Here is a 21,607-nt window from a genome sequence, read left to right on the forward strand (position 1 = left end):
AGGGCATGGCAGAATGGAGCACAGGTGAGAGGGTGGGCCCCCCACCCCCTCACAGTGAAGGAGAACTGGTATCTTCAGCCTAGGTCGATGGGGAGGAAGGGGTTGGATGGCCTTTCAGGGTCAGGTGAGCGCCCGCGGCCTAACGTCCGCACCCAGTTAAATTAGTGAGTCTTCAGAGGTGCCTTTGGCTTCCATTGCTCCCGGCTGCCCGCCGAGCCAGGTGTGGGGCAGAGGGATGGGGAGCAGTCAATGCCAGACCCTGGATTCTTCTTCGGTGCAGTCAGGAGAGCAGGGAGCGTCCTCCCCGCCCCTTGGCCGGTCTATAACCCAGGGGTGCTGCCGGGGTGGTCCTGCATCCCCCTCAGCTGGGGTGGATCTCCCCTGCCTCACCCCCATGCCCTCAAAGAGATCCGGCCCTGTGAGGAGGAGGTGAGGGCAGAGAACAAGGAGCCTCACTGGTTGAAGGGTCTGGGATCTCAGTTGCTGGGGGGAGCGTGGAGGGTGTTGGGGGGTGGTCTCGGATGGGGTTGGAAGTCGGTATCTAAGACTGGAAGCAGCTGGGGTTGATGTCTTCGAGAGCTGCGCCGGTCCTGGAGGCCGAGTGGGGGCTTCGCTGCGAGCGGGAGCGGGCCGACCCAAGGCGCTGGAGCCGAACCCCCCAGGACCTTCCCCTCGGCATTTGGCCTGGCCCGGCTTGGCTCCCGCCGGCCCCCAGGCTGCGGGGTGAGCCTGATCCGATCCAGGAGCCCAGTGGGATGGGCCTCGCCTTTGGCACATGGGGGCTTGACCCCTCCCCCAGCTTCTTCCAAATGTCCATCGCCCTCCAACCCATTCCCGACGGCGACTCAGGGCCTGGAGGCTGGTCCAGACATGGGGCGGAAGGGGGCACGGTGAAAGGAGGGAGGGGATGTGAAGAGAAGGCCTTTAGCACCAGGTACACTTTCTGCTTCTACAAGCGAAGTCTCTGCACTGGAAGGAATCAGGATGGAAGGAACAGAAAGAGGGAGAGGGGTAGGGACAAAAAGCTTGTGCTTACGTCACGTTAAATAGGAGACCAGGAACTGGGGGGGCGGGGTAGGGGCGGCGGGCTGGGCAGGGGCTTTCAGGGGACCCTCGCCCTCTTCATTCGTCCTGCTTCCGCTTGGGTTTCTTGGGGTTCCGGGAGCGGCTCTTGGCTTTGCAGAGGGGGCAGATGGGCGCATTCCGGTGGATCTGCTGGTGACAAGACAGGCAGGCCTGTGGGGGTACAGGGCAAAGTTAGCAACCCCTCTCTGTTGGGAGAGGGGGGACCATGGTGCGGGGAGGGCCCTGGCCCCTCAGAAGGAGAACACAGACCTGGCCAGGATTCCGAGAGCCGCTGGTGGCCAGGGGACATGCGTTCTGACCCCGGCTCTGCCACATACCTGCTGCGTGACTCTGGGCAAGTCATTTCACTTCTCTGGGTCTCAGTAGCCTCATCAGTAAAATGGGGATTCAATCCCTGTTCACCTTGCCCCCAAGTCTGAAGGCCCCACGTGGGGCAGGGGACACGTCCTGCTGATCTTATTCATTCACTGATTCTTATTCATTCATTCATTCTCTGTCTCCCCCTTTTAGACTGTGAGCCCACTGTTGGGTAGGCACTGTCTCTATATGTTGCCAATTTGTACTTCCCAAGCGCTTAGTACAGTGCTCTGCACATAGTAAGCGCTCAATAAATACGATTGATGATTCATTCATTCATTAGTATTTACTGAGCACTTACTGTGTGCAGAGCACTGTACTAAGAGCTTGGGAAGTACAAGTCGGCAACATATAGAGATGGCCCCTACCCAACAATGGGCTCACAGTCTAGAAGGGGGAGACAGACAACAAAACAAAACATGGAGACAGGTGTCAAAATGGGCAGAACAAAAGGGTTTAACCAACATTGCCATACTTATTTACAGAGGGTGTAAGCTCACCCTCTAGACCGGAAAATCATTAAGGGCAGGGAACGTGACTGCAAATTCTTCAATACTGTACTCTCCCAAGTGTTTAGAACAGTGCTCTGCATCTAGTAAGCACTCAGTAAAAACCATTGAATACATGACTGAGGCAAGGAGAGGACAAGAGTGTTTCTCAGGGTCACGCCGTAGATCAGCAGAAGTGGAGTCCGGCTTGGGTTGGGTGGGGCAGTGAGGGAGCCGAAATAATAATAATAATGATGATGGCATTTGTTAAGTGCTTACTATGTGCCAAGCACTGTCCTAAGTGCTGGGAGGGATACAAGGTCATCAGGTTGTCCCACATGGGGCTAACAGTCTTAATCCCCCTTTTACAGATGAGGTAACTGAGGCACAGAGAAGTGAAGTGACTTGCCCAAAGTCACACAGCAGACAAGAGGCGGAATCGGGATTAGAACCCATGACCTCTGACTCCTAAACCCGTACTCTTTCCACTGAGCCACACTAAAGCAGCCCCTGTCCCTCAGCACCGGGAATCCCATCACCTTGCCCCACCCTGCAGCACCCCCGCCGTTCCTCTCCCACCTCTGAGTCTCCGCCAATGCCGGACCCTTAGCCGGCCCGCGCCTTCTAGCCCTTCCCCTCGCCTAAGCCACAGTCTGCCTCCACCTCGTTTCCTGTTCAAATTGTCCACTTCCCTGACCAGGCCCGACGCTCCCCGAGGGCGGGGACCACGGACCACGTCCGATCTCAGACAGGGCCCACCGCCCATGCTGGCCAGCTGGAGACCTAGGTAAAGACTAAAGACCCCCAGCCTCTGCCCCAAGCAGGTGCTGAGCTGAACTGGGGGTGTCCTCGGCCCCGGCCCCACCCCACCCACCGCTCACCTTCATGGGAGGGGGCTGCTGTCGGAACGTCGCTGCCTGCCGGGTGTCCTGCTTCCGGGCGACCTGGAGTTGTTGGGCTGCGGCTGCCGCTGCCGCCAAGGACTCGGGGATCGGAGGCTCTTGAGGCTCCGTCTGCCACTCGGCCTTCTGCTTCTCAAAGTAACTGGGGGTGGGGGCGGCGGGGGTGAACCCCAGAGCAAGGCCGCCCCGCCCGTCCCCCTGCCCGCCACCCCGTGTGACGCTCCCGCGGCCCAGAGACGCCGGGGTCAACGGGGCATCCGTCCCAGCGGGGGTCGGCGGGTCGTGGGGGGGTCCCTCCCACCAGGACTCCAGGGGGTGGGGGGCGGGCCGGACTCACTCCAGAGAGAGCTTCTCCTCCTCCTCGCACAGGTCCGGCAGTCTCTGCAGCCCCAGGGTCAGGCGCAAGGCGTCCACGTGCTCCTTCAGCGGCTTGTACTCATCGTGCAGCCGCCGGGTGGACTCCAGCAACTTGTTCAGGTCATTCTCGGACTGCTTGATCGTGTTCTCCATCTGCGCGGCCCGCGGAGACGGGGGGCATGGTTACCGGGGGAAAAAATCGCAGATGAGGGACGGCAGGAACACCAGGAAAGGGCCCTCCTCCCCCCGCCACTCAAAGGCCGACCCAGTCTCCCGGGGCCTCAAACCAACACGGTCTGCTCTTGGGGCCACCAGCCTTCGGATCAAGGAAGTGAGCCTCGGACAGACGTCCTACCTCTCTGAACCGGTCCCTTCCCGCCGCTGCCCCGTTGCTCCAGCCCTGGAGCTGGGACACCACTCTGAAATCCCATTCCACCACCCAGTCAAAGCTCGTGCTGGTGGGGAAGCTTGCCCGGATTGATCGGGACGCGGAACAAATCCCTCAGGATGGCCTCAGGAGGGAGGCCAGGGCTGGCCTGCGTGCCGGCATAAAGCTGACGACAGAGTCTGACAGCTTACAGAGAAGCAGTAGGGGGAAGCGGATGGAGCACGGATCTGGGAATCAGAAGGTCACGGGTTCTAATCCTGGCTCCGCCACTTGTCTGTTGGGTGACCTTGTGCAAGTCACTTCTCTGCGCCTCAGTTACCTCATCTGTAAAATGGGGACTGAGACTGTGAGCCCCAAATGGGACAGGGACTGTGTCCCGCTTGATTTGCTTGTATCTGCCCCGGCACTTAGTACAGTGCCTGGCTATGCACTTTAACAAATACCATTAATATTATTATTATTATCATTATTAATAATAAAAGAAAATAGTCCCTTGAATCTGCAAAGTGCTGTTCCCTTTCAGCCACAGGAGGGAGATGCAGACAGGATTTTGTGGTTGAGGAAACAGGCCTGGAGAGAGAACAGGGCTTTTTTTTTTTTAATGGTATTTGTTAAGCACTTACCATGTGCCAGGCACTGTACTAAGCACTGGATTAAAGACAGGATAATTCAGTAGGACTCAGTCCCTGTTCCAACGTGGCTCCCAGTCTTAAACCCCATCTTACAGATGAGGTAAATGGAGCAGGAAGAAGTGAAATGACTTGTCGAAGGTCACAGAGAAGACAAGTGGCGGAGCTGGGATGGAACCCGGGTCTCCCCGAAACAAGTATCTCCCCTTGGGGTGAGAAGATGGTAAGCTCCTGGAAGGCAGGGATGATCGTGTCTACCAACTCCCATATTGTACTCTGCCAAGTGTTTAGTACAGTGCGCTGCACACAAGTGAGCGCTCTATAAATCAAACGGACTGACTGATCTAAGTTTGGGCGGCCGCTTCCCCTCAACCATCCTCCCACAGCCGGGCTGAGTGCTGCTGAAGCCTGGGGGGTCCGCGCCGCCCTCCCGGCGGCGGAGGCCCCGGCCCTCACCACGTTGATGTCGGCGTGGATCAGCCGCAGCTCCTCCACGTGGGCCATCTTCTCCTGCAGCAGGAGGTCCATCTCCTGCTTGTATTCCTTCAGATGCCGCTCCTCACACTCCAGGGCCTCAAACTCCGCCTTCAGGCGCGCCTTGATCTTCTCCATCTGCAACGTCTTGTTCCTGCCAGCCCAGATGGGCGGGTGCGCGTGGCAGAGGGCACAGGCCAGCAGGGAGGGAAGGAAGGAGGGAAAAAAAATCAATCAATCAATGACATTTATTTAGCGCTTTCTGTGTGCAGAGCACTGTACTAAGCACTGGGGAGAGTACAATATTACAGAGTTGGCAGACAAGTTCCCTGCCCACATTGCACTTACCGTCTAGAGGGGGTGACCGGCATAACTGTAAATAAGTAATTTATAGATATGTGCATAAGTGCTATGGAGAATCAATCAATCAATGGCATTTAATGAGAGCTTACTGTGTGGGAAGACAAGCACGTCAAGAGGAGTAAACCCGCTAAATCCACGGAAAAGCACAGAACGCTGAGACTGGGGAGGGACTTCCAGCCGTCTTTTTGGCCATCCCCCTGGCCCCAGACAGGAGTTCCCCAAAGCGATCTCAGAGGGTGGGGCGGGGGAAGGTGGGTCATTCATTCATTCAATCGTATTTACTGAGCGCTTACTGTGTGCAGAGCAAGATAACTGTGTGCACACTCTGCACACAGTAAGCGCTCAATAAATACGATTGAGTGAATGAATGAATCCCGCCCCAAGGTTTCCCTCTGAAACCTGCAGAATGTCCCAAGGCCCCCTGAATCAATCAATCGTATTTATTGAGTGCTTACTGTGTGCAGAGCAATGTACTAAGCGCTTGGGAAGTACAAGTTGGCAACATATAGAGACAGTCCCTACCCAACAGTGGGCTCAGAGTCTAAAAGGGGGAGACAGAGAACAAAACCAAACATACTAACAAAATAAAATAAATAGAATAGATATGTACAAGTAAAATAAATAAATAAATAGAGTAATAAATATGTACAAACATATATACATATATACAGGTGCTGTGGGGAAGGGAAGGAGGTAAAATGGGGGGTAAGATGAGGTAAGACCCTGAAGGTGGTGGAGGTGATCGGGTCCAACCACCCCGGCTCAGGGGTCACCAGGGTGGTCCCTCGGGACCCTCTCTGCTCAGGTCGGTCGGGCCTGAGGGCTTGCTTTGTATGCCCCCTGAGACGAGACCCCCCAGGTACAGGAACAGCATGGGGAAGCAGCGTGGCTCAGTGGAAAGAGCCCGGGCTTTGGAGTCAGAGGTCAGGGGTTCAAACCCCGGTTCTGCCAATTGTCAGCTGTGTGACTTTGGGCAAGTCACTTCACTTCTCTGTGCCTCAGTTACCTCATCTGTAAAATGGGGATTAAGACTGTGAGCCCCCTGTGGGACAACCTGATCACCTTGTAACCTCCCCAGCGCTTAGAACAGGGCTTTGCACATAGTAAGCGCTTAATAAATGCCACCACCATTATTATTATTATCAGGAACAGATGGAAACAGCCAAGGGGAGCAGTCTGCAGGGGACAGGGTTGTGCCAAGAGACTAGAAATTAATCCGAGAGATTTCATTTCAGAAGAGCTTTGAAGGGTAGGGAGGGGGCAGTCGGCTGGATAAGAAGTGGGAGGGAGTTTCAGACAGAGGGACTAGGGTGTGAACCGCAAGAATGAGACATGGGGATAGCAGGTTGGCTTGAAAGAAGAGTGCGAGCTACGATACAGTGGGAGAATGACTAGAGTGGAGAGGTACGAGGGAGAGAGCTGATGGACTGAGTCTTCTAGACTGTGAGCCCACTGTTGGGTAGGGATTGTCTCTATATGTTGCCAACTTGTACTTCCCAAGTGCTTAGTACAGTGCTCTGCACACAGTAAGCACTCAATAAATATGATTGATTGATGGAGTCCCTTGAAATTAGTACTCAGGAGTATCTGCTTGATATGGAGAGGATGGGAGGATTTTGAGAAGTGGGAAGACATGCACAGAACTATGTTGTAGAAAAATGATTGGGGCAGCAGAGTGAAGTATCGACTGGACAAAGGAGAGGCTAGAGGCAGTGAGGGGGCAGATATAGCAGCGTGGCTTACTGGACAGAGCACGGGCTTGGGAGTCAGAGGTCATGGGTTCTAATCCCGGCTCCTGCCAGCTGTGTGACTTTAGCAAGTCACTTCACTTCTCTGTGACTCAGTTACCTCATCTGTAAAATGGGGGTGAAGACTGTGAGCCCCCCGTGGGACAACCTGATTACCTTATATCCCCCAGCGCTTAGAACAGCGCTTTGCACATAGTAAGCGCTTAATAAATGCCATTATTATTATTATTATGTAGTAGAGCCAAGCCAGGATACGATGAGCGCCTGGAGCTGGGTGGGGCAGTTTGGATGGAGAGGAAGGGGTAGAAGTTGTGGAGACACCGCATCCACTCCTAAATGATAATAATGGTATTTGTTAAGCGCTTATTATGTGCCAAGTGTTTACTATGTCCTAAGTTCTGGGGTAGAAATAAGCTGATGAGGTTGGACACAGTCCCTGTCCCACAAGAGGCTCACAGTCTTAACCCCCATTTTACAGATGAGGTCATTAGGGCACCCCCTCTCAGGGTCACACCTGGAGAGTTTCCAGTACTCTACCAGTCTCGACTATGGGAGGGAAAGTCAAGCGGAGGCATCCCCGTTCCACTCCTGGCTTGGGCAGTGGCTAGCGAATGGCAGGCGATCTGCTGCAAGTCAAAACTCACCTGTGCCGGGCAGCACCTGCATGGAAGAGAGTAGAGGGAGGAGACTCAAGTTTACCGAACGAAGGGGGCAACGATAACCCACGTCCGTATTTTTACGAAGAAAACTCTACGGATATGCTACCAGAACAACTGCAGGCGGAGGTGGGGCGTTCTGGGAGAGGTGCGTCCACGGAGTCGGCATGGAAAGAGACGACGCGATAGCATGAGACAAGATAACTGGGGCACAGAGAAGAGAAGAGACTTGGCCAAGGCCACAGAGCAGACTAGTGGTGGAGCCGGAATTAGAACCCAAGCCTTTTTGCTTCCCAGGCCTGTGCTGTATCCATTAGGCTACCCTGCTTTCCTAATTACTCTATTTATTTCTTTTACTTGTACATATTCTATTTATTTATTTTATTTTGTTAATATGTTTTGTTTTGTTCTCTTTCTCCCCCTTCTAGACTGTGAGCCCACTGTTGGGTAGAGACCGTCTCTATATGTTGCCAACCTGTACTTCCCAAGCGTTTAGTACAGTGCTCTGCACACAGTAAGTGCTCAATAAATATGACAATAATGAAGGAAGTGGGGAATTGGGTGATTACCTTATTGATTTGTTCTGGGCACACAACCGACCCAACCCAGCAGCTAGACTTGGCTCGAAGATCTGCCCAAGCCCCCACGCCCCTTCGACTGAACCGGTTGACAGGGATCAGGTGGGTATCTCCAAGGAGAAGACCGGGAAATGAACACTCGGCTGCTTCCCTGTTTCCTCAGAAATCCTACTGCAAATCCCAGGTGGGAGCCCCTGCCTTCCCCGCCGCCACCTCAGCAAGGAGCTCTCTCCACCCCCCACCCCCACCCCGACTCCTAACCCCCAGGCGCCAGTCATTCATTTATTCAATCGTATTAACTGAGCGCTTACTGTGTGCAGAGCACTGTACTAAGCTCTTGGGAGAGTACGATATAACAATAAATAGGCATATTCCCTGCACACAGCAAGCTAACAGTCTGGAGGGGGAGACAGACATTAATATAAATAAATAAATTACAGATATGTACATAATCAATCAATCAATCGTATTTATTGAGCGCTTACTGTGTGCAGAGCACTGTACTAAGCACTTGGGAAGTACAAGTCGGCAACACATAGAGACAGTCCCTACCCAACAGTGGGCTCACAGTCTAAAAGCGGGAGACAGAGAACAAAACCAAACATACTAACAAAATAAAATAAATAGAATAGATATGTACAAGTAAAATAAGTAAATAGAGTAATAAATATGTATAAACATATATACATATATACAGGTGCTGTGGGGAAGGGAAGGAGGTAAGATGCGGGGGTGGAAAGGGGGACGAGGGGGAGAGGAAGGAAGGGGCTCAGTCTGGGAAGGCCTCCTGGAGGAGGTGAGCTCTCAGTAGGGCCTTGGAGGGAGGAAGAGAGCTAGCTTGGCAGATGGGCAGAGGGAGGGCATTCCAGGCCCGGGGGATGACGTGGGCCGGGGGTCGATGGCGGGACAGGCGAGAACGAGGCATGGTGAGGAGATTGGCAGCAGAGGAGCAGAGGGTGTGGGCTGGACTGGAGAAGGAGAGAAGGGAGCTGAGGTAGGAGGGGACGAGGTGATGGAGAACCTTGAAGCCCAGGGTGAGGAGTTTCTGCCTGATGTGCAGATTGATTGGTAGCCACTGGAGATTTTTGAGGAGGGGAGTGATATGCCCAGAGCGTTTCTGGACAAAGGCAATCCGGGCAGCAGCATGAAGTATGGATTGAAGTGGGGAGAGACACGAGGATGGGAGGTCAGAGAGAAGGCTGATGCAGTAGTCCAGACGGGATAGGATGACAGCTTGAACGAGCAGGGTACCGGTTTGGATGGAGAGGAAAGGGCGGATCTTGGCAATGTTGCGGAGCTGAGACCGGCAGGTTTTGGTGACGGCTTGGAAGTGAGGGGTGAATGAGAGAGCGGAGTCGAGGATGACACCAAAGTTGCGGGCTTGTGAGACGGGAAGGATGGTAGTGCTGTCAACAGAGATGGGAAAGTCAGGGAGAGGGCAGGGTTTCGGAGGGAAGACAAGGAGTTCAGTGTTAAGTGTTATGGGACTCGGGGGGACGACAAAGCGGGCAAGTCAGGATGACGCAGAAGGGAGTGGGCGAAGAGGAAGGGGGGATTAGTCAGGGACGGCCTCTTGGAAGAGATGTGGCTTCAATAATCAATCAATCAATCAATCGTATTTATAAGTCAATTAGTGCTTAGTACAGTGCTCTGCACACAGTAAGCACTCAATAAATACGATTGAATGAATGAATAACAATAATAGTAATAACTTTGGCATTTGTTAAACGCTTACTATGTGCCAGGCACCGTACTGAGGGCTGGGGTGGTTACAAGCGAATCGGGTTGGACACAGTCCCCTGTCCCACATGGGGCTCACAGTCCTAACAAGGCTCTGACGGAGGGGAAGGGGGGTCTGTAGGGTTAGAGGAGGGAGGGCGTTCCAAGCCAGAAGCAAGACCTGGGCAGCAACGTAGATGAGATGGAGGCACAGTGAGAAGGTTAGTTTTAGAGAAGCGGAGTGTGCCGGCTGGGCTGTAGCAGGAGAGTAGCGAAGTGAGGTAGCAGGGGGGAAGGTGATCGAGTGCTTTATAGCCAGTGCTGGGGAGTTTCTGTGAGCCCGTTGTTGGGTAGGGACCGTCTCTATATGTTACCAACTTGTACTTCCCAAGTGCTTAGTACAGTGCTCTGCATACAATAAGCGCTCAATAAATACGACAATGAATGAATGAACGCAGACGTGGTGGGCAATCAGTGTAGTCCTACCCGAGTCTCCCTTCCACGTCCCGAGAGAAGTGAGGGAGCCGAAGGGGCTGGTGGCGAAGGCGGACTGGCCCACGGAGAGGCAAACCCAAACTGTGGGTGCTGAAGAACAAGAAAGGAGAGATTGAGCAGCCAGGGCCACTCCGGGGTGTAATGGTAGGGTTGTTTACAACTCCTGCAAAGGATGATTATAACTTCTACACCTATTTCTTTTTAGGGGTTAAAGGACTGTTGATTACTCACTCAGGTGAAAGTAGTGTTTAAAAAGGATGTCCTTGGTCTTGAGGCTCACCCAGAAGCAGGCGCCTGGCCAACTCCTTGGGGCGGGGGCGAACCCTTGGGAACAACGGCCCTTGTGTCAACATAGATAGAAAAATAATCAAAGCTTGTATAAACTAAGTTAGATAAGTTGTCTGTCTCGGACTATAAAACTGGAAAAGTCCCAGGACTCACCCGAAGCCTCACCTGGGAGTGGATGCACTGCCCAGGGATTTTTCCCGACTCTAGAGACTCCGGGTGAGCTGTCCTGGGGCTTCCCAGCTGAAGTGTTGACCTGGATGTAGCAGATGAATTAGGATCGGTGATGTATGAACCCCTTTGACTTCCCCGATTCTAGAAACTCCGGGTGAACTGTTGTTGATCTGGATGTAGCAGATGAATTAGGATCGGTGATGCATGAACTCCTTTTTCATTCTTGTTCTTTATAATTTGTTCTGGATTAGTATTTAGTGCTTTGCTTATTGATTATAATAAAGCCTTTAATCTTAATAAAAAGGTTCCAGCTGTTTCTGCTTCCCAAACTCTTCTCCTCTTCCCTTGGCAAAACACAGGGCCACCGGGCCACTCTCCCTCCTGTTCCGGGCCAGTGTCACTGGCCTGTTGAGGCTCTCCGGAGAGGCCCAGATGGCTGGGAGCGGGTACAATAGCCCGGGCTGTGAGACTGGCACTTGTGATAGCCAGCCTGCCACTGCTGTGGTGCCGCTGCCACCACTGGTGCCCTCCCCACTTGCTCAGCCCACTCCTGGCCGTGCCCCTCCACTGGCAATAGAAGGGGAGGAGGGCGATAGCGCTGCCCACTGCTCTGCCCTACGCTCGCCCGTTAATCCACAGCATCTACAGCCGCGTGGCTCAGTGGAAAGAGCCCGGGCTTTGGAGTCAGAGGTCATGGGTTCAAATCCCGGCTCTGCCAATTGACAGCTGTGTGACTTTGGGCAAGTCACTTCACTTCTCTGGGCCTCAGTTATCTCATCTGTAAAATGGGGATTGACTGCGAGCCCCTCGTGGGACAACCTAATCACCTTGTAACCTCTCCAGCGCTTAGAACAGTGCTTTTGCACATAGTAAGCGCTTAATAAACACCATCATCATTATTATTACAAAGCACCTGCTATGTGCAATCAATGGAATTTATTGAATGCTTACTGTGTGCAGAGTACTGTATTAAGTGCTTGGGAGAGCACACTACAATAATAATGATAATGATAACATTTATTAAGCACCTACTACGTGCAAAGCAATCTTCTAAGCGCCGGGGAGGTTACAAGGTGATCAGGTTGTCCCATGGGGGGCTCACAGTCTTAATTCCCATTTTACAGATGAGTTAACTGAGGCACAGAGAAGTGAAGTGATTTGCCCAAAATCACACAGCTGGCAATTGACAGAGCCGGAATTTGAACCCATGACCTCTAACTCCAAAGCCCGGGCTCTTTCCATTGAGCCACACTGCAATGGGCTTAAGGTCTAAATGGGGAGACAGACATTAATATGCACCAATCTGTGCTCTGTTGCCAGGTTCATTTTTCTAAAATGTCATTCTGCAAAAAATCTCCCCATGGCTCGGAAACCACAGGCTGCCCTTCCAATCGATCAAATAATTGTATTTATTGAGCACTTACTGTGTGTAGACCACTGTACTAAGTACTTCGCAGAGTACAACAGAGTTGGTAGACACATTCCTTGCCCACAATGAGCTCAACAGTCTACAGTGGAAGACAGACGTTAATATAAATAAAACTGGGCAGACCATCACTGCAGGTTCTTGAGAAGTTGGGAAACATGGACTGAACATTTTGGCAGACAAATTATCCGGGCAGCAGAGTGAATTATGGACTGGAGTGGGGGGAGACAGTGTCCCAAGGTGACCCTGGGGTACCACCCATCTCAAGGTCAAATGTGGAACTCGGAAGTGAGGGTGGGATACCACCCCCATGACCAAACTTGCTAGATTGACAGCCCAAGCCGGGAATACAGAAGGTATCCCTCGCCCCCGTGCCAATCAAATTAGGTATGGAGGAGGGGGGAGGGCAGAGATTGGATAAACTGAGGCCGGAAGCTGGAAAGGCCTACGAGCACAGGTGATAAATACCTGTCGCCTCTGACTTTCTGGGGCAGAACACAGAGACACACAGCAGCAGGAGGAGCAGCCGCACAGCAGCAGCGGCCCACGTGTCTTTCTCTGCCCAGAAGGCCAGATGCCCGCTCTGGAACCAGAACCAACACACGGAAGAAAGAGCCGCGGGACGGGTGAGTGTCTCGCTGAACGTTTGTGGGTGGGACCCAGATGCTCCGTGGCGGATGGGGAACATAAGTGGATTCCTCCAGTGTAAGGAGAGCACATGGTGAGAGCTAGCCGCCCACCACGTGCACGGGTAATGTTATGGATTCCTCCCGTGTGGGTAAGTAAGTGGATTCTTCCCATGTGGGAAAGCACATGGATTCTTCCCTAGCGGGAAGTGCAAATGAGGGAGAGCTAGCCGCCTCACCCACGCACAAGGAACGTATGATTGTGTTCCTCCCATTAGGGAAGCTCCAATATTACTAATTGATTACACTCCTCCCTAAAGGGAAGTTCAATCCATTGTGCCTAAACAATTAAATAATTCAACTCGCCTCGTGGAATAAATTTTATATAAAACTCAGGCTTTCCATCCCCAGCCTCTCTTTCTCTCGCCACGCCGATTACTGAATGAACCCGTTCCCGGATGACGGGTGACAGACAGGAGGCAGGGAGGTCAGCAAGGAGGCTGATACAGTAATCAAGGCAGGACAGGATACGTGCTTGGGTTATCATGGTAGCAGTCTGAATGGAGAGGAAAGACTGGATTTCAGTGATGTTGTGAATGGTGAACTGACAGGACTTAGTGATGGACTGAATATGTGACTATGAGAGAAGCAGCGTGGCTCAGTGGAAAGAGCACAGGCTTGGAAGTCAGAGGTCATGGGTTCAAATCCCAGCTCCGCCACTTGTTAGCTGTGTGACTTTGGGCAAGTCACTTCACTTCTCTGTGCCTCAGTTACCTCATCTGTAAAATGGGGATGAAGACTGTGAGCCCCACGTGGGACAGCGCTTTGCACATAGTAAGCGCTTAACAAAGCCCATTATTATTATTATTATTATTATTATGTGGGTTGAATGAGACAGATGAGTCACGGATAATGCCAAGGTTATGGGCTTGCGAGACAAGAAGGATGGTGGTGCTGTCTACGGAGATGGGAAAATCAAGGGGAGGACAGGGTTTGGGGGGGAAGATAAGGAGTTATATTTTGGATTTAAGTTTGTGGTACTGAGATATCCAAATAGAGATGTCTTGAAGGCCTAAGGAGGTGAGAGAGGGAGAGAGACAGAGGGAGAAATCAGGGCTGGAGATGTAGATTTGGGTATCTTCCACAAAGAGGTGGTAGTTGAAGCCCTGGGAGCGAATGAGTTCTCCATGGGAGTGGGTGTCGATGGAGAATAAAAGGGGATCCAGAACTGAGCCGTAAAGGACTCCCACAGTTATGGGATGGGAGGCCGAGGAGGAGCCTGTGAGAGACTGAGAATGGGCAGCCACAGAGTTAGGAGGAGAATCAGGAGAGGGCAGTGTCAGTAAAGCCAAGGTTGGATCCACAGTGTATAAGGCAGCTAAGAGTTTGAGGCGGATCAGTAGAGGCCATTGGATGTGGCAAGAAGGAGATCATTTGTTACCTATGAGAGGTCAGTTTCTGTGAAGTGATGGGGACAGAGGCCAGATTCGAGGGGGTCAAGGAGAGAACTGGAGGAGAGAAAGTGGAGACAGTTCAGGAGTTTGGAGAGACTCGGTAGGAGTGAGATGGGGGATAACTGGAGGGAGACATGGGCAGGTTTGAAAGCAGTGGGGAAAAAGCCATTGGAGAGTGAACAGTTGAAGATGGCAGTTAGGGAGGGAAAAAAGGAGGGGATAAGTGCTTTGATAAGTTGTGAAGGAATAGGGTTGGATGCGCAGGCGGAGGGGGTAGAGTTTAGGAGAAGGCAGTAGATCTCCTCCTGTGATGCTACTGGGAAACATGGGAGAGTTGAAGAAGGAGCAGGGGAGATTTTAGGGAGATCATGCCTGATAGTTTCAATTTTCTCAGTAAAGTAGGTGACCGGGTGATTAGGCGCAAGAGATGAGGAGGGGGGATGACAGGGGGATTGATGAAGGAGTTAACAACTGGCACGGGCGGTGGTATAATAAGGATGGAGAAATAATATTGCCGGGCAGAGTTTAAGCACTCTTGGATAAACTTGAAGTGGACGCAGTTGGCCTGATATCTAGATTTTTGCCAGCGGCACTCCGTAGCTCGTGCGTAGGTGTGAAGGAGGCGGACCGTAGGGTATGGAGGCTAACTGGGAAAATTGGATGGGTTCAATAGGTCAGAGAGGTCTCAGAAGGAAAACAGGACAGATGGGCTGGGAAGAGGCATGTGGGAGAGAGGCAGGTGGTCAGATAGAGGGATTTCAGAGTTGGCGGGGGCAGAGACTGTACAGCACTAGAGACGATGAGATCAAGTGTATGTCCGAGTTGGTGCGTGAGTGAGCTGAGGTGGAGTTGAAAGTTGAGGAGTGATAGAAAGCGGGCAGTGGTCATCAGGAACATCGATGTGGCTATTGACGTTCCAGGATCAATGCATCCTCTCCACATCAAGCAGAAATTGTTTTAAGGGACTATGTCAGTGCTCTCTCACTCTCCCCCCAACTCTCTTCAGCCACTGCACCCCAGCTCACACTCTCCATTCCTTTCAAGCTAATCTACTTTCTGTGCCTCGCCACCTTCAACTCTTTATTCCCCCTTCAAATCTGCCAGCCCACATACTTCAAAGCCCTTCTGAAATGCCACCTCCTTCAGGAGGTTTTCTCTGAGAAATCTTTCTTTTCCCTAGATTACATTTTTGCACTGATCTGCGGCACATAGGCACGTATCAATTTATACACTACTAAGGCATTTATTCGTCCACATACTCCATCTTTCCATTCTCTTGTTCCTTCTATCTGTACTTTTATTTTTAAGTCTGCCTCTCCCACTAGATTATAAAATCCTGGAGGGCTGAGACAATGTCTTCTAATTCTGTTGTACTCTCTCCTAAAAGCTAGGTACAGAGCTCAGCAAGTACACAATCAAATCTACTGATTGACTGCCAGAAGCACAGGGCACACACGCTCAGAGAGCAAACACTCGAAGATACATAGATACACCCCAACACTTCGTGTTCAGACAGGATCCAAACACCCCCACCACGTTATATGTAAAGGACGCACAACAACGTATCGGCGATAGCAGCTTTATCTTCTACCTCATGATTTAGCGAGCACCTAGAGAAGTTGACAACCTCCTGGGACAGACACAAAACGCAGATATACAGCAGGAACAAGAACCCTAGCACCAGGCAGGGACACAAAAGTAAGCATTTCGAGAAAGAAACAGAAGGGGTACATCTGTATAGTATACTCAGGGTGGCCAGTCATGGGAAAATGTGATCGAGGAGGGACAGATGTGTGTCCACCCGCAAAGCAGCGTAGCTTAGTGGATAGAGCACAGCCCGGGATTCAGACGACCTGGGTTTTAATTCTGGCTCCAGCACCTGTCTGCTGTGTGACCTTGGGCAAGTCGCTTCATTTCTCTGCGCCTCAGTTCCCTCATCCGTAAGATGGGGATTAAGATTGGGAGCCCTGCATGGGACAAGGACTGTGAACAACTTGAATAGCTTATATAATCACAATAATAATAATAGTGCTATTTGTAAAGCGTTTACTACGTGCCAGGGTCAGTACTAAGCTCTAGGGTGGACACAAGCAAATTGGGTTGGACACGGTTCCTGTCCCTGTCTGACGTGTGATTCACAGTAGAGTGCCTGGCACACAGTAAGCGCTTAATAAATTCAATTTTTTTAAAAAAGGGCCTCTCTGAGGGGCTGTTTCTGATGAGCTCTGGAGGTAGGGAGGGCTACCAGGTGGCAGGAGACATACCCACATCTCCCCATCCTAAAAAAAACCCTCCCTTGACCCCACAGCCCCTTCCAGTTATCGCCCCATCTCCCTCCTACTCCTCCTTTCCAAACTCCTAGAGCGAGTCATCTACACTCGCTGCCTCCAATTCCTCTCCTCCAATTCTCTTCTGGACCCCCTCCCATCTGGCTTCCGTCCCCTCCACTCCACTGAAACCGCCCTCTCAAAGGTCACCAGTGACCTCCTTCTTGCCAAATCCAACGGCTCCTACTCTAACCTAATCCTCCTCGACCTCTCAGCTGCCTTTGACACTGTGGACCATCCCCTTCTCTTCAACACGTTATCCACCCTTGGCTTCACTGACTCCATCCTCTCCTGGTTCTCCTCATCTCCATTCATTCTCAGTCCCCTTCGTGGGCTTCTCCTCCCCATCCCATCCCCTAACTGTAGGGGCTCCTCAAAGGTCAGTTCTTGGTCCTCTTCTATTCTCCAACTACACTCACTCTCTTGGTGAACTCATTCGCTCCCACGGCTTCAACTATCGTTTCTACGCGGATGATACCCAAAGCTCTATCTCCTTCCCTGTCCTCTCTCCCTCCCTCCACAGCTTGTATCTCCTCCTGCCTTCAGGATAGCTCCACCTGGATGTCCTCCCGCCACCTAAAAGGCAGCATGTCCAAGACGGAGATCCTTATCTTTCCTCCCAAACCCTGTTCTCTCCCTGACTTTCCCGTCGCTGTGAACGGCACTACCGTCCTTCCCGTCTCACAAACCCGCAACCTTGGTGTCATCCTTGACTCCGCTCTCTCACTCATCCCACACATCCAAAGCCTTCACAACATCTCCAAGATCTGCACTTCCCCTTCAAACCACTACCACGTTAGTACAATCACTCATCCTATCCTGACTGGATTACTGCATCAGCATCCTCCCTGACCTCCCAACCTCCTATCTGTCCCCACTTTGGTCTACACTCTACTCTGCTGCCTGGATTACCTTTCTACAGAAACGTTCTGGGCATGCTACCCCCTCTCCTCAAAAATCTCCAGTGGTTGCCTATCAACCTCCGTATGAAGCAAAAACTCTTGACTACTGGCTTCCAAACTCTCCATCACCTTGCCCCCTCCTATCTCACACCTCCTTTATTTCCTTCTACATCCCAGCCCGCACACTCAGCTCCTCTGTTGCTCCACTGTGCCTCGTTCTCGCCGGTCCCGAGGTTGACCCCGGCCCGCATCCTACCTCCGGCCCGGAATGCCCTCCCTCAAACCCACCAAACAACCACACTTGCCCCCTTCAAAGCCCTACTGATGGCTCACCTCTTCCAAGAGGACCTTCCCTTTTTCCTCAGCTCCCCTCCCCATCGCCCCGATTCGCTCCCTTTGCTCTACCCCCATCCCTGCCCCATAGCACTTGTGTATATATGTACATATCTACAATTCTATTTCTATTAATGCCTGTTTACTTGTTTTGATGTGTAGATATCTAGAATTAGGAGGGAGGAAGCAAAGAGTGTGTGCAGGGCTGAAGGGGAAGAATGGGTGGGGGAGAGTCTTGAATCAGGCCTTCTGGATGATGCTCCAAAATAAAAGGAAGATATTGGGGGATTGTTTTGGGGGGGGGTGGGGACAGCACACACAACTCATTCCCTCCCAAGTAGCCTACCAACTCTGTTGCATTCTCCCAAGTGCTTAGTCCAGTATCCTGCCCACAGTAAGCACCCAATAAATACCACTGGCTCTGCCACTTGTCAGCTGTGTGACCTTGGGCAAGTCACTTAGCTCCTCTAGGCCTCAGTTCCCTCACCTGCAAAATGGGGACGAAGACTGTGAGCCCCACGTGGGACGACCTGATTACCCTGTATCTACCCCAGCGCTTAGAACAGTGCTTGGCACAGAGTAAACAGAAGAAGCAGCGTGGCTCAGTGGAAAGAGCACGGGCTTTGGAGCCAGAGGGCATGGGTTTGAATTCCGGCTCCGCCACATGTCTGCTGTGTGACCTTGGGCAAGTCACTTCACTTCTCGGAGCCTCACTTCCCTCATCTGTAAAATGGGGATGAAGACTGTGAGCCCCACGTGGCGCAACCTGATTACCTTGTATCTACCCCAGTGCTCAGAACAGTGCTTGGCACATAGTAAGTGCTTAACAAATACCAACATTATTATTATTATTATTATTATTATTATTATTATCATTAATTGAGTACCACTGCTGTATCTACCCTAGCGCTTAGAGCAGTGCTTGGCACATAGCAAGTGCTTAACAAATCCCAACATTATTATTATTATTATTAATTGAGTACCACTGCTGTATCTCCCCCAACGCTTAGAACAGTGCTTGGCACATAGTAAGCGCTTAACAAATACCAACATTATTATTATTAATTGAGTACCGCTGCTGTATCTACCCCAGCACTTAGAACAGTGCTTGGAACATAGTAAGCACTTAAATACCAACATTATTATTATTATTATTGATTGAGAACCACTGTGGTATCTCCCCCCAGCGCTTAGAACAGTGCTTGGCACATAGTAAGTGCTTAACAAATGCCAACATTATTATTATTGAGTACCACTGCTGCATCTACCCCAGCGTAGGCATAATTATTCTTTCATAAAAACGTTAGGTCAAGGTGTAGCCTATAAGATGGAAGAAATGGGCTACATTTTCTATATTAGAAAACACGAAAAACTCTATGAAACATTATTATTAGTAGAAGTAAGCGCTTAACAAATCCCAACATTATTATTATTATTATTAATTGAGTACCACTGCTGCATCTCCCCCAGCGCTTAGAACGGTGCTTGGCCCATAGTAAGCGCTTAACAAATCCCAACGTTATTACTATTATTGAGTACCACTGCTGCATCTACCCCGGCGCTTAGAACAGCGCTTGGCACATAGTAAGCGCTTAACGAATCCCAACATTATTACTATTATTAATTGAGTACCACTGCTATTAGCCAGCGCTCACATCTCATGGACTTGTACTTTGCTCAACCCACAGCAGGCGCTCAATAAATACGGCCGAGTGAACGAATCATCATCAATGGTATTTATTGAGCGCTTACTGTGTGCAGAGCACTGTACTAAGCGCTTGGGAAGTACAAGTTGGCAACCTATAGAGACAATCCCTACCCAACAGTGGGCTCATGGTCTAAAAGGGGGAGACAGAGAAAAAAAGCAAACATAGTAACACAATAAAATAAATAGAATAGATATGTACAAGTAAAAAATAGAGTAATAAATATGTACAAACATATATACAATATATACATATATGCAGCCAGGATCCTCACAACGCGTAAAACATTCCCATATGCACAAAGCACACACCCACACACAAAACCAATCAATCGTATTTATCGAGCGCTTACTGTGTGCGCAGCACTGTACTAAGCGCTTGGGAAGTACAAGATGGCAACATATGGAGACGGTCCCTACCCAACAGTGGGCTCACAGTGTAAAAGGGGGAGACAGAGAACAAAACCAAACATAGTAACACAATAAAATAAATAGAATAGATACGTACAAGTAAAATAAATACAGTAATGAATATGTACAAACATATATACAATATATACATATATGCAGCCAGGATCCTCACAACGCGTAAAACATTCCCATACGCACAAAGCACACACCCACACACAAAACCAATCAATCAGTCGTATTTATCGAGCGCTTACTGTGTGCGGAGCAGTGTACTAAGCGCTTGGGAAGTACAAGATGGCAACATATGGAGACGGTCCCTACCCAACAGTAGGCTCACAGTCTAAAAGGGGGAGACAGGGAACAAAACCAAACACACTAACAAAATAAAAGGGAGCCACAGGAGCGAGCACAACACGTGCACACACCGAAGACACAGACGGAAACACAAAAAGCAGACCCGCACATCCGATCACATAACCACACACCAGGCCTTTGGCAGACACACACTCGGCCCACCTGTGCGTACACAATGCACACACTATATTGCACACACGCATCTTTCCCAAGCTGAATCCAGACTGAGCCCCTTCCTTCCTCTCCCCTTCTCCATCCCCCCATCTTACCTCCTTCCCTTCCCCACAGCACCTGTACATATGTTTGCACATATTTATTACTCTATTTATTTATTTTACTTGTACCTATCTATCCTATTTATTTTATTTTGTTAGTATGTTTGGTTTTGTTCTCCGTCTCCCCCTTTTAGACTGTTGGCCCACTGTTGGGTAGGGACTGTCTCTACATGTTGCCAACTTGGACTTCCCAAGCGCTTAGTACAGTGCTCTGCACACAGTAAGCGCTCAATAAATACGATTGATGATGATGATGATGAATCCCGCCCACCGCCAAGGAGTCACTTTGTGGGCCTTCTGAGCTTGGCATGGTCCACGGGATTGACTGGGCGCTTGGTGCACTGTACTAAGCGCTTGGGGGAGGGCAATGCAACCTGCAGTGGACCTGTTTCTTGTTTGCAACCGAGATTTTGGCAGCCCCCGCCCCGGGCCCGGGGGTCTTTTAGACTGTGAGCCCACTGTTGGGTAGGGACTGTCTCTAGATGTTGCCAATCTGTACTTCCCCAGCGCTTAGTACAGTGCTCTGCACATAGTAAGCGCTCAATAAATACGATTGATTGATTGATTGTGCTCCTCCAGGGGGGCACAAAGGCCCCGGGCTGCCGGGCCGGGGCGTGTCGTGGGCCCTACCTGATCTCCTTGATGCTCTCCAATTTGCACATGATCTCCTGCTCATCGGCCATGCTGCCCGCGCACCGCCCGGACCGGCGGCGGCGGCGATACAATAGGCACAACGTAGTAGCCGCCGCCGCCGCCGCCGCCTCCTCCTCCCCGTCCTCCGGGCTGGGGGCCTACAACTCCCAGAAGGCCGAGCGGCCCGGGCCCCGCGGGGGCTCCTGGGAGCCGTAGTCCGCGCCGCCGGCGGACGCCACCCGGCGGCCGGGCCGCGGGACTACATCTCCCAGAAGGCCCGGCGGCCGCGGCGCTTTCAAGCGAAGAATTACGGTAGAGGGGGTGGGCGGCGCACGCGGATCCTAGGGAGGCCCGCCCTTGGAAACCAACTGGAACCGGGTGGGGGGTGGTGGTGATAAAACAATAGTGATGATGGTATTTAATAAACGCCTGATAACCGTCCATTGCTGTCGGGTTGCACAC

General features: G+C 51.3%; 1 protein-coding gene across 1 annotated transcript; it reads right to left on the reverse strand.

Annotated features, from left to right (window-relative positions):
• Positions 1 to 258: 258 nt before the first annotated feature.
• Positions 259 to 21,273, reverse strand: ZC4H2 (zinc finger C4H2-type containing). Its single transcript, XM_038748189.1, has 5 exons — positions 21,143 to 21,273; positions 4,664 to 4,835; positions 3,171 to 3,343; positions 2,813 to 2,975; positions 259 to 1,236 (listed from the first exon to the last, which is right to left on the reverse strand). The coding sequence occupies exons 1-5, from the start codon at positions 21,193 to 21,195 to the stop codon at positions 1,123 to 1,125; spliced, it is 675 nt and encodes a 224-aa protein (XP_038604117.1). The 5' UTR covers positions 21,196 to 21,273; the 3' UTR covers positions 259 to 1,122.
• Positions 21,274 to 21,607: the final 334 nt, after the last annotated feature.

Source organism: Tachyglossus aculeatus, chromosome 6 (genome assembly GCF_015852505.1).
Source record: "Tachyglossus aculeatus isolate mTacAcu1 chromosome 6, mTacAcu1.pri, whole genome shotgun sequence".
In the NCBI taxonomy this organism is placed as follows: domain Eukaryota; kingdom Metazoa; phylum Chordata; class Mammalia; order Monotremata; family Tachyglossidae; genus Tachyglossus; species Tachyglossus aculeatus.

Excerpts from the sequence above, each read along its gene's own strand:
- ZC4H2 (XM_038748189.1), bottom strand. The coding sequence starts at position 21,195 with ATGGCCGATGAGCAGGAGATCATGTGCAAATTGGAGAGCATCAAGGAG. Across the intron at positions 4,836-21,142 it reads GAGAGCATCAAGGAGATCAG|GAACAAGACGTTGCAGATGG; the intron begins GTAGGGCCCACG and ends CTGGGCTGGCAG. Across the intron at positions 2,976-3,170 it reads GAGGAGAAGCTCTCTCTGGA|TTACTTTGAGAAGCAGAAGG; the intron begins GTGAGTCCGGCC and ends CCCCACCCCCAG.